General features: G+C 35.3%; 2 protein-coding genes across 5 annotated transcripts in view; one reads left to right on the top strand and one right to left on the bottom strand.

Moving 5' to 3' along the window:
* The window catches only part of LOC127437738 (proline dehydrogenase 1, mitochondrial-like), a 28,904-nt gene extending 24,472 nt beyond the window's left edge, over window positions 1-4,432 (bottom strand). The window contains exons 1-2 of the mRNA XM_051692864.1: window positions 4,080-4,432; window positions 2,415-2,623 (exon numbers count right to left, since the gene is read on the bottom strand). Of these exons, the coding sequence (XP_051548824.1) occupies window positions 2,415-2,623; window positions 4,080-4,358 (488 nt within the window). The 5' untranslated portion in view covers window positions 4,359-4,432. The remainder of the gene's footprint in view (window positions 1-2,414; window positions 2,624-4,079) is intronic.
* Window positions 4,433-5,434: 1,002 nt separating this feature from the next.
* The window catches only part of LOC127437640 (scavenger receptor class F member 2-like), a 45,461-nt gene continuing 37,633 nt past the window's right edge, over window positions 5,435-13,262 (top strand). For 2 of the 4 annotated variants that reach the window (XM_051692713.1, XM_051692686.1), the window contains exons 1-3: window positions 5,435-6,289; window positions 12,187-12,245; window positions 12,327-12,428. In XM_051692713.1, the coding sequence (XP_051548673.1) occupies window positions 6,135-6,289; window positions 12,187-12,245; window positions 12,327-12,428 (316 nt within the window). In that variant the 5' untranslated portion in view covers window positions 5,435-6,134. The remainder of the gene's footprint in view (window positions 6,290-12,186; window positions 12,246-12,326; window positions 12,429-13,262) is intronic. The other 2 variants (XM_051692704.1, XM_051692695.1) reach the window with 2 other exon arrangements.

Raw genomic sequence — 13,262 nt, 5'->3', positions numbered from 1 at the left:
CCTGATCTCATGAAATGTATGTGACCATGGCAACATTTTTGCAAACCAAAATGACGTACTGTATTACATATTTGGCTGCAGATTCCCATTGAAATGTCCAGTAGGGGGCGCCAAAAGCGAGTCAAATGATGTTGTAATCAGACGAGGTTAAGATAAATTTTAAATTGAGGTTTTAATGAGTAAAAAATACTTCTCTAACCAAAAACTTTATCCAAAAAACAAACCAATAGAGTCCAAAAAGTTAAATTAGAGGTGAACAAAACAGACATCCTTACCCTAAACCAAGACCTAAACGATATGAGTTTTTGTCGCAAATGCAACATGAAAAGCATATTTTATGGAGCAAATTCTTGTTGCTTCTATGACACTTTTGTTTCACGTGTCAGCCTCCATGCTTGGCTGGTCTCGAACCTCAGACCTCTGAGTCCAAAGTCTAACATGCTATGTGGTGAGCTGCCATGAAATTTTAACCAAGCTTGAATACGTGTGTAAATGTAGGTGTGTCTGAAATAGAAGCGTTAGAATGTGTTGTTTTTCAAATTATGCATTATAGTAAAAGGGTTTCGGTTTCATACCAGAGTGTGTGTGAGTAACAGCACAAAGAATAAGTGTTTATAAAGTCATAATCAGCCATTGTACTCGTTATTTGTGTGAACGTGAATAAAACGCACAGCTGTTGCAGCGTATCTACTGTTAATTTCACCAGGAAACTGCGGTGAAACATAGAACGCTGCACGTTAAACTCAGCTTACAAAAATGTAGTTATAGTAACGTTCATTCTGAGACTAGGTTGGATTTACTTCTCACGAGAAATTCAGCGTGATTTACTTATCTGCTAAAGATCAAGAGATTATTATGAAAATATTAAGAATTTAAACATTTCAAACAAGTTTGACATTACTAGAGGTCGCCTAATAGTGGGTTTTGCCGATACCGATAACTAAGGTGGTGGAAAAGGCAGAGAGACAATTAATTGTCTGGTAGTTATTAAAATTGATTTATAGAATTTTAATAATAATCAGAAAATATTAACCAGAAAAAAATTAAGAGTTGGTGCATAACATGGGACTTTTAACTGTAAAGAAGCTCAAAATACACTGGGGACTCTGAGCTTAAAATGACGGAACCTTGATCCATTATAATGCGCTATAGTTAAGTAGGCTTTTTATAGCCAACATAATCACCATATAAAGGGCTTTTATATGTATTTCACTAGATGAGGTTTAATGAAGAAATGAGTTTATTATTATTAACAAGATAAGAAGTTAAACAATATATGTGCTGAAGGAGCAAGTTTTTATATAGTCACATTTTTCTTTGCATGCCCTTGCTTCAATTTAGAATAGCTGATTATCTAAACAAAATATTCATTGAAGAAGTGAGGATAAAAATATGGATAATTTTTGTCGATGATAACATATTTAAACCACATCCAAACTAATCTGTTTAAGTTTGAAAACTCAGTTTTCAGTTTCCTAAAGTCATCTTTTTCAAGTTATAGTGCGTTTTTTTTTTTTTTACATTTTTATTGGAGGATTTATTAAGTGGACGAGAGGCATAAATGTAGCCAAATCGAGGCGTTTTCAAATAAAAACGTATTAGTGTGGACACGTCCTTAGATAAGGCAAATCCCCATGAGGTGTCAGTGACTGTTTCCATTTCACCTCTAGAGGATGCTGTTATTCTGTTGAATCAAGCCGTTCTAAATGTAGACTCCTCTAGTGCCGGCCACAGAGGAACACTGAGAGAGAGAGAAAAGAAAAACTATCTACACCTATCAGCATAGAATTTTAATAATAATTGATAGTTTGTTTTGTTTTTTGTGCGTGTCAGAGATGTCACTTTAATCACTGCTGATTGGTTCAGTAGAGCTGTCAACAGTGCTGGGAAACTACATTTAAATTTTACCTCAGAAATGAGCCAAATTTAAATTAAATTTGAATTTTGAAGTCAGCAAGTGTTTAAATGTACCTTTCCTTAGTCCACAAGAGGGCACAGTGAATACATTTAAACCATACAACTGTGTTACATTATTGCAAAGAACATTCCTGGCTGTTAAACAAAGAGCATTACATTTTAAAATAAAGTGCATACAAAATGAATTAAGGAAAAGCGTAAGTTTCCATGGTGATGAAAACAGATAAAAGTTTGCTCAAACTAAACTCAAACGTACCTGGGTAGCCACTGAAACCGGCTCCGTGAGACAGGCCTCTGTTATAAATTCAAATGAAGTAATCTAGAGTAACATTCTTCTACCAAGACTATAGACATTCTATTAGATCATATTTTGTTGAACTGCCCACAAATCTTACAGGCCACCCTGGTACCTATAAACGATTGAAGCAGACTAAACTTGATAAACATGGTACTTTGTGGATGTAGGGCCAAGAAGACACTTTTAGAAGACCACTTACTCCATCTCTTTCCTTTCAGCCTCTTCTTGTGAGAGATCTTCTTCCACGCTGTAATCCAGCACAGCACCCACACCATATGCTTGGTTCTTCTGCACGATAGGTTTGATGGACTGATGGTCCTCACCAGCCACAAACTGACCATAGATTGTCATCTTCATAACTTGCTCAAACACCTTCTGTCCAAAAAACTTTCTGCTAAGGTTGATTATCTGCAGGAGACAGAAATAATTAAGTGCTCAAAACAAGCACACATTATTGTATTTTGTAAAACAGTATGATCTGAATTCATTTTCAGTATTATTTAATTTTTATTCTCAGCTTGAGCACTTTATATTCCCTTATAGGCAAGCACACTAATTCAAAGAAATCACCAAATACTTTTTGGGGCCGGAATGCTTGCCTTCTGGACCCAAAAAGTATTGGTATTTCATTCCATTAGTGTCCTAGAATTTTTTGTCTTGATTTTAAAGGTGCACTCAGTAACTGTTTGTTTGTCTCATCTTGGACTTACAGTGACACCTAGTGGTGTGGATGCAGCATCATTCAAAATCAATAGTTGTTAGTTACAGATGCAATTGTAGAAATTCACTATTCACAATCAGCCATGATTACTTAAATCCAAGAGTGAGTGTCCAATAACAAGTCGGTTACTGAGATTAAATGAGTAGTTTTCAGCTGGTCATGTGATTCTAAAATGGCAGCCCCCATGCGGGCGCCCCTGCCCCATGTAGAATAAAACAGCTTTTATAAGGTTACTGATATGACTAGAGTCCTCATCTCATGTGAATGGTCATGACTTTATACATATGTTTCAAAATTACAATTCATTTCATTAGGAGTAAAACTTTCTTAATGGGTCAAAAATGACTGAGGGCACCTTTAAACAGTTCAATAAATGCACAACATTTTAAGCAAAATAAGACACAAAATTTGCTTTAAAAACTGGCATGAAATTTCAAATGCACATTAAACTAATGATCTGAAAAGCATTATAGAATGTAATAATGTTAATGTTTTTAATTTTTAAAAAAATGATAAAGAAATCAAGCTTTTTATGTATTTTACAGAAATCCACAGTTTTATAGGAATAGTTCACAGTCGACAGCTTTAGCAGCCCTATTAGGTAGTATGTTACTCATCATTCATTTTCCATGTATGGAAAATAGATTCAAAGAAAATGAATGGTGACACCCTCAGCCCCTATACATTTTGCCTAGCATCTCCTTTCATGTTCCACTTAAGAGATAAAGTCAAATGTGGATCTGAAACAACATAACAAACTGAAGGTGAGTAAATTATGACATTTTTTCTTTCTTTGGGTTGAACAATCCCATTAACACACGTTTAGTGTATGTTTCCCCCCCAGTTGTGTTAAGGTCAAACAGACTCCATATACGCTCATGTCAAATATTCATGCTGCCCTTGCCAGTAATGTTGACTATGGTAACTCTACACAGTAACCACGTGATTTCTGTCTGTCAAGATGCCATTCCTGACAATAATCTGGAACAAGGCAAATGAGAGTGAGCTCTAGAAAAGGAGTATGTGCAAGACGAAAGGTACATGCAAAAAAAAAAAAAAAAGGGAGGCACACTTTTAATGGCTAATGTGATTTAAAAAAAAAAAAAAAAAAAAAAAAGACTACATACTATATAAATTACATACCTCTTTGTTCTTATCAACCAGGATGTCATATGAGCACAGTTTAAAAACGACCAAGCTTCTAAGTAACTCAAGAGTGTCTTTGCTTTTGTAGGCTTCCTTTGTTTGTTCAAAGTCAATGGAGATCTTGTCATTGTTGTGAGAAGGATCCTCGTGTGCGTTTGTTTTGGTCGGGGCTTGTACACTCCGATGATAACCATGCCGAGTGGAGCAAAACAAACCTCTAATATTGCTGCAACGAGTCGCGAGGGCAAAAGCAGGTAGAGTTTTGAGGAGAGACATCAGTTCAAGGCCTCTGTACTGACAATGTACCTAAAATATTTAAATGAACACAGTTTTGCTGCTGCTTTGCCAAGTCACCCTTTCCATGGGCTCTTTAACGTTACCTGTAGTGACCGGCCCATATTTAAATTCGGGGCAGATATAGAGATGTTGATTGGTCGGAATCTTGTGACGTTCTATTTACTGATGTAGAACACGCATGGGATGCCATAAAAGGAATGCCTTTGCATGAGTGGCATCCAGTTGTGTTTATTACGTTATAAAACAGAAATACCACAGTAGTATGTGATTTATTTTCGAGGTGTACATTAATGAATAAAGAAATTTTGTTGGTAATATTTGATAATGTATATGATAGTATAAGTTGAGGAAATATAACACAAAACCAATGCACAAAGGATGTTTTGTTTAAACTCATTTTCCTTGTTATGTCATTATAAGCTATTTTTCGTCAGCTTTGATTTGCCGTTTACTAACGTACTACTGTAAGTTTGTTGTGCGTGTTTTTAATGTAGTTAACAGAGGGGGGAGCCGTTGCATTATTTTTCATCTTTACTGCAAGACTGCGGGAAAATATGGAAGAGAAGGAAAACTAATATTAGTAGGCTGCATTACGCCATTTCAAACACAATCATTATGATTATCATTAGCTCATTCATTACTATTGGCCAAGGAGCACTAAAATACTGGTACTGACAGCAGCAAAACTGCTTTTGGGAGCATCCAGGACTTCCTTGATGGAAGGGGAAAAAAATGGAATAAATAAATAAATAGATAATAAAATAAATAAATAAATAAAAAGTAAAGTTCTTTGTGAGGTAAAAATGTAATTTTAGAGTGGTGGTTCGGTTTTAGTTAAGTCTACTAATTGTACATTATTTTTAAAACAGAAGTGCACGATCCTCATTTAGATAGCATAGGGCAGGTAAACGCACGCGCGTTTGTGAGATAGGCGATGGAGACCGTGAACATGCTCGTGCCCGCGTGCGCGCGCGTGCCAAGAGGGTTTGTAAAAGGGGGGCTTTGCCGTGGATCCACAGTGAAGTCCTCAGCACAAGCCCTGTAGTCACACCCACTCGATGAGGGGCTGCTAGAGTGGTTTCGGTTAGAATTTGGGAAACCGCTGCACGCCAAAGAGAGCAGGCGAATCGAATTCCCAAGAGCTCGAGCCAGAGATAGGGTCACTAATAAGGAATTTCCTTTCTGGAAATAAAATAGAGAGCTAAGTGGATACAGAACAGCGGTCCGTTTTCATTTCCCAACTTATTTTTTAAAACAATGGACGCACATAAAGTCATATGCAGACCTTTTGTTTCTTGACCCATTTTGACGCAGTTTATTCTTTCTGAAAGTCTGCACTTGGAAAATTATAGAGGAAAACTGGGATTATCAGGGTGTCAGGAGTTACTTTCAGCAATGCGCCAGTTAAATCTACCAGTATTTGGAGAGCAAAATAAAGCCAGAGGTTCTCCGCAGCAGGAACTGGGCTTGGACGGCGAGAATCACTTTTTGGTTTTATAACTTCTGTGCTCTCTCTCTCTCTCTCTCTCTCTCTCTCTCTCTCTCTCTCTCTCTCTCTCTCTCTCTCTCTCTCTCTCTCTCTCTCCCGCTTTCCCCAGGCTTTGGAGTGCGAATAAGTTTAGATCAACACAAGATTGCGATTTATGCGGATAAACTAACTTCCAAACTTTGTGTTGACGTTTGCAGTTGACGGTTTTGAGAATTTGGAGATACAAAGCGTCCAATCTGAACTTCTTGAGATTGGAAGAGAAAGGAATGCTGAGCAGAAGAGGCACATGGAGAGATGCTGTTTCTTCGACCATGGAACTGAAGGGCACTGTAGTAGTTTTAGTGCTTTTGCTTGTTTGCTTTTGTCCTATTTTCAGCCAAGAGCTCAATCCAAAGGGTAGGAATGTTTGCAAAGTTCAAGGGTAAGTTGGGAAAAAAGTATATTATTTAAATGTTATCAAATTAACATTATATCATCAGTAATTATTAGCAATAAAATGTAATTTTTGTAGAGTTAAAAGTTAAAGGGAAGGTAAAATTACAGGTAACTTTTACAGTAACCTTAACTTTTGAAGTTGTATTTACAAATGCTATTTACAAATGCAGTTGCATTGTTTTTGTGATAACTATACATTTTTAAATTATAATAGAACAAACATAGTGCTTTAACGTTTTAAATAGTTTTTGATGATGTTCCAAATGGCAAATGATTTGAATCTGTTACTCTGTGGTTCACATCTGGGTGACTGACCCACATAGAAGAATAGGGGGCGACACCAATTACTCAAGGACTGAAGTCATGGCACATTTTACATATAACACTCAAAATAACAACATCAACAATAGCTCATATAGTTTGATACATTAACCTATAAAGGCAAAAACAGATCTATAAAAAAATAGATTGTGTCTTCTTGTATTAAAGGTATTTCACCCCAAAAATGAAATTTCTTTCATTATTTACTCACCCTCATGTTGCTCCAAACCCAAATGACTTTCTTTTCTCTATTGTACATACAGTCAAAAAGGTTTTTAGCATGTAATATTTATGCATTTTAGTGTCATTAAAAAATCAAAAAAAAAATAAAAATTTTTGAATAGTGTAATATTTAACAAATTAAAATGAATAAAATATTTATTTATTTATCTATTTTTGTTAAAGATTGCTCAAATCAATTTGATGGATTTTTTTTATGATATTGAAATACATAAATCTTAAAATTATTATTGTTTTTCATTTTTTTTTAGTGTAGAAGGAAATGTTAGGCAGAATGTTAGCTTCAGTCACCATTCACTTACACTGAATAAACAGAATGTTAGCTTCAGTCACCATTCACTTACACTGAATAAAAAAAAAAAAGAAAGATGCAATGAAAGTGAAAGGTGACTGAAGCTAACATTCTACAGATTGAGTAAATGATGACAGAAAAATCCTTTTTGGGGTGAACTACTCCTTTAATCATTCAGCATACTGTACTAAACATATTGGAACAGGAAAAGTTTGAAACAGATATGTAGATATAGAGCATGACCTTTGCAGTTCCAAAACTGTTACAGATTGCAGTAGCCCATTTCTTGACCTAAACAAATAAGTAATGAATCAATGGTGTGACATCTAACCATAACACATGAGTGACCTACATTCTATTCCAAGTAGAATGGATGTAGAATGCTCATCATCGTTTTAGTGTTGATGTCCCAATGAATAGAACAAATAATAGTGCAAAAATGAGCCAACAAATCTTGCACAGCCCTAGCAGGGGTCACAACTAGTGGTTGATCAATGCATGTTCTACAGTGGTCAGTGTTGATAGTGATATACTGTATAAAGAGCGGGGTTGGCCCATAGCCAGTATAATGATAAACATAATATGATTTAAGGATAGCATATAAGATCCAGAAATATAACAGTAATTAAATAAACATTTACTTTCCACAGTATTTACAATAGTGCTTACTATAAAATATTGAAAACAGAAAATGTTTATCTATTGACAAAACTATTGTTTGGGCCACCAATGGAAGACAGAGGGAGTGTTTGGGAAACCCGTTTGAAAGCAGTCTTTATTTTTGTAATTCTACTTGGTGACGCTCTTGGCGACAGTTTGGAATAGCATACTACTATACTACTCTTACCATTTCTGCTGTATTTATATATTGCCAGAATAGTAAAAGTAGTACGCTAGTATGATATTCCAAACAAAGGCTTTACCTAATTAGCCAAGCGGGCATGGTTATCGGCTGATGGTCTCAGACACTTAATTGACCTGTCCGATATATCGGCCTATCACTAGTCTCAATATAGGTAACATAAAGTCAAATGGACAATTAGTTATAAGAAAGTGATATTATAATGTGCATAATTTAAATTCAAAGCACTATCAGTTATACAAATTGTTTCAGATGTATGAATTTATACACTCGAAAAAAAAAAATATTTTAACCTATTTTTAAGATTTACACATTTCAATTTCATAATAAATTCCATCAAGTGGAATAGAGTAATATTAAAAAATAATAATAATAATTTATTATTCTTTTTTTTTTTTTTTTTTTTAAAGATTACTCAGTTAAATTTGTTGCAATTATGTTATGAAAATGAAATGCATAAAATGTAAAAATAGGCTAAAATATTTTTTTGAGTGTAGCTTATCTCAAAATCATGCAGTATTGCAACATAGTAGACATTTTAGGGGAATTCTTACAGCAGTTTTAACTGCTAAATAGTTTACCCGGTTGTTTTAAAGCTTGTTTACTTTGTGATTACTGGCACCAGATGGCAATCACTTCACTTGTGATCAAAATGGAAACCACCAGGTATAATCTAGCATGTATTCTTACAAACTGGGATTCTCACAAACTACAGACGTCGACAGGAAGTTCACATTCATTTTACAAAATTGCTCAGAATTTCCATACAGGACTTTATTGTTGTTGAATCATGCTGACCCTTCCTAGTTGTTGACTGATGCTCATTTTCCATTTGTTTAAAGGGTTAGTTCATCCCAAAAAAAAAAAAAAAAAAAAAAAATTGTCAACATTTACTCACCCTCATGTTGTTTCAGACGTTTACGTATTTCTTTCATCCGTGGAACACAAAAAGTGATGTTAGGCAGAATGTTAAGGACCAACAGCCTCAGTCACCATTCACTTTCATTGCATGTTTAATTATTTATTTATTTTCACTCTGCCTAACATCTCCTTTGGTGCTCCACAGAAGAAGGAAAACATTACGGGTTTGAATCAACATGAGGGTGAGTAAATGTTGACAGAATTTTCTTTAGTTTTTTTGGTGAACTATCCCTTTAGGCTTTCTTTGGTCTAATGAATGTGGTCTAGCTTCTTGTCTCGCTGTGATGTGTATGTTCAGTTTGACATAGAGCAGAGAAGTCAGGGCTGTGGTGTAGATCATGTCTGGGGACGACATATACACATAGGCTAAACAAACTCTGACTGAACACAGATAGCAGCCCCCACGCTTCAGAGGAAGCAAAAGTGTGGACAAGGCCTCTTGGAGGTCACATGTGGCGGAATATGAGGGCGGCATATGTCTTCTATCCAAGCAGCGCTTAGAGAGCATTAAAGGGATAGTTCACCCAAAAATTTAAATTCTCTCATCATTTACTCACCCTCATGCCATCCCAGATGTGTACGACTTTCTTTCTTCTGATGAACACAATTGAAGATTTTCAGAAGAATTTATTTGCTCTTTTGGTCCATACACAATGCAAGTGAATGGGTGCCAAAATTTTGATGCTTCAAAATCCTTTAAATCCATATATTGTGAAGCGATCTGATAGGTGTGGGTGAGAAACAGTTAAATGTTTATGTCCTTTTTTGCTATAAGTTCTCCTCCCTGCTCAGTCAATTTCTACTTTCACTTTGTCATTCTCCTTCTTGTGTTATTGGTGATTCACAGTCTTTGTGCATATCGCCCCCTAATGGCAGGAAAGACTCATATTGATCTGTTTATCACCCACACCTATCATATCGTGAACACATGGATTTAACCACTGGATTCATATAGATTACTTTTATGCTGCCTTTATGTGGATTTTGGAGTTTAAAAATCTTGGCACACATTCACTTGCATTGTATGGACCTACAGAGCTGGAATATTCTACTAAAAATCATAATTTGTGTTCTGCAGAAGAAAGAAACTCATACACATCTGGGATGTTATGTGGGTGAGTAAATGATGAGGGAATTTTCATTTTTTCCTTTAAAGGGATAGTTCACCCAAAAATATAATTTCTGTCATGATTTACTCACTCCTATGTTGTTCCAAACTAGTATGACTTTCTTTCTTCCATGTTTGTTTCTCTATATGTCTGATGTTTCAACAAAGTTATGTAGATTGCATGACTCCTGATGGCGAGAGGGTAGATAAAGGACTGAATGTTTATGCGTGTGTTTGTGTGTATGTATGCAAGTCAGTGTACAGTATGTTTGCTATGTAAAACATCTGCTCTTGTGCAGCTAAGGCAAAGCTGCAGATGGCACCCAGACATATGCAATATTCCCAATGAGATGCATGCTTAGAACTCATATGGACAATTTAAATATGAAACATTTGCAAAATATGCTGACGCAAACTTTGTTTTATGATCAGCTGTCTTTCGAGATTCCTGACAGTTCTGGTAGTGTGAAACATTGTATATTAAAGGTGAAGTTTGTAATATTTTTTAAGTTAAAATACTTTCTCCAATTCTAGCTTAATGTGCTGAGACAACTATATGAGTAAGCGATTTATAGGTTTATTTCCATGAAAAGTGTAAACACTGTGGCTCTGTGGCGCTATCAAAACATTGCTCTGTTTGTTGGAGCATCCCAACCAGACCGACACAGCAACATTGTCTCAACCAATGGTGTGAGTTTGGGGCGGAACTATCTCTTTGAATGACCAATGGAATATAGGGGCAGTGCACTGCAAAAATTAGTGTTTTTGTCTTGTTTTCCAGTAAAAATTATCAAGACAATCTTAAACAGATAGTTGATCCAAAAATGAAAATTCTCCCTTCATTTACTCACCCTCATATCATCCCAGACGTCTACGACTTTCTTTCTTGTGCAGAACACAAAGATTTTTAGAAGAATATCTCAGCTCTGTAGATCCATGCAATGTAAGTGAATGGTGACTAGAACTTTGTATCTCCAAAAATCACATAAAAGTAGGCAGCATAAAAGTAATCCATACGACTCCAGTGTTTTAATCCAAACCTTATAAAGTAATATGATAGGTATGGGTGAGAAACAGATCAATATTTAAGTCCTTTTCTTTTATAAATCTCCATCTTTGACCAGCCCTGATCAGTAGGTGGTGATATGCACGAAGAAGTCAATTGCCAAGAAACTAAAGCAGAAGAATGTGGAAGTGAAAGTGGAGATTTATAGTAAAAGAGACTTAAATATAAATCTCACCCACACCTATTATATCACTTCAAAAGACATGGATTAAACCACTGGAGCCATATGGATTACTTTTATGTTGATTTTGTGATTTTGGGGGATTAAAAGTTCTGGTCACCATTCACTTGAATTGTGAGGACCAACAGAGCTGAAATATTCACTTCATTTTTGATCTGGAATTTTTGGGTGAACTGTCCTTTTAAAACAACATATATTTACTTGTGAATCAAAATGACATAAGGTATTTTGCCTTTTTTTTTTTGTTTGTTTTTTTTTTTTTTTTTGAGAAAACTAACAAAATCTAGTAATGTTTATGCTTAAATATGTCTGTGTAAAAAAAAAAAAAAAAAAAAAATTATATATATATATTGCAAATGGGGTAAGAAAAAAAAAACTTGAATTAAAGGGAAAACAAGTTTATTTTTTTGTACTCCATAGGCAAATAAGACAAAAATACTCAGTAAGAAAATAATTTGTGTGTCAATATATTTGCAGTTCTGTTTGGTGATGCTAGTGGCGCAGAAATTAAACACTTCACTTTGAAATAAGATTTATTTTTTTAAGGAGTGAATATTTGTACTAGGTTTAAATGGCACCTGCTACACAGCTTGGCTGTTTACACTTAAAATAGTCTGGTGGAAAAACTGAAATTAAAGATAAACTGCACCCTCAAGTGTTGCTGCAATGGTGTAGTGTGTCAAGGTGGTGTGGATGTGCATTTTGGTGTCTGTTGGACTCTAAATAAACACAATAAACAATATACACACTGCAATTTAATTAGGAGTGCAAATAGTATCTGCAAAGAACATGCTTTTTGTTGCTATTTACATTTAATGTAAATAGCCTCTGCCATATTTTTCAAGCATGGAACGTATTCCAATAAAAGTAATGTTTGTCATCTTTTTATAAGGTCACCCGGGTTTGTGTGTTGCAGTGGATGGGTGCAGCAAGGTGAAGAGTGTTTAACACGTAAGTGTCTTTTCCTATATTTAAGAGAGCACTTCATGAGTGGCACTTTATTTGATTTACGTGTTGATTATGTCTCCCCAGCTCTCTGTGAAGGTAACTTCACTTGTAACGAGAACGAGGTGTGTGTCCGACCAAACGAATGCCGCTGTCGTCATGGGTATTTTGGGGCAAGCTGTGACACAAGTGAGTTATCATTTTGTCATGTAAGATTAACTCCCACTCCAACTTTTTTTTTTTACATGAAAGGGATAGTTAATCAAGGCAATTATAATCGTTAACCATTTGGACTTTTGTGGCTTTTAGTCTTTTAGTGTTAGCTTTGAGGTCATCTGTATGCACCTAAAAGTTGACTACCGGTTAAATAAACACATAGCAGGTGGTCTTTTTATTCTGGGTAAAGGGTAAAAAATATTGATGACTCGGCTTGAACTCAGGAGTGTGTAGAATTTTTGTCCAATAAAATACCCTTTAGAATAAGTATAATACCATTTGTTACGAGCTAGGAATAGCAAGTAGCAAATTGTTCCTTGGCAATATGCTATTAACATAAAGGATAGCCCTCAATAAGTCTTGGCCTGAATTCCGCTTTCGATATGAAGTACATTAACACAGGAAAGAAAAAAAATCATAGGGTCTTTAAAAAGGAAACGTACTCTTAGCATTAGTAACTAATTTCAGCAGACAACATGAAATCAAAACTGCTCCTTTTAAAGGAAAATTTCACCCCAAAATGAAAATGTTCTCATTATTTACTCATTACTTACTTATACCCTCATGCCATCCCAGATGTGTCCCAGACTTTCTTTCTTCTGCTGAACACAATTTTTTTTTAGAAGAATATATCAGCTCTGCAGTTACATACAATGCAAGTCAACAGGGTCCAAAACTTTGAAGCTCATAAGCAAATAAAAGCAGCATAAAAGTTATCCATACAACTCCAGTGGTTACGTCCATATCTTCAGAAGTTATATGATAGGTGTGGGTGAGAAACAGATCAATATTTAAGTGCTTTTTTTG

The sequence above is a fragment of the Myxocyprinus asiaticus genome, chromosome 4 (assembly GCF_019703515.2).
Source record: "Myxocyprinus asiaticus isolate MX2 ecotype Aquarium Trade chromosome 4, UBuf_Myxa_2, whole genome shotgun sequence".
Taxonomy (NCBI): domain Eukaryota; kingdom Metazoa; phylum Chordata; class Actinopteri; order Cypriniformes; family Catostomidae; genus Myxocyprinus; species Myxocyprinus asiaticus.
Note: the sequence above shows the minus strand (reverse complement) of the source record. Positions and strands in the feature narration are given on the sequence as shown.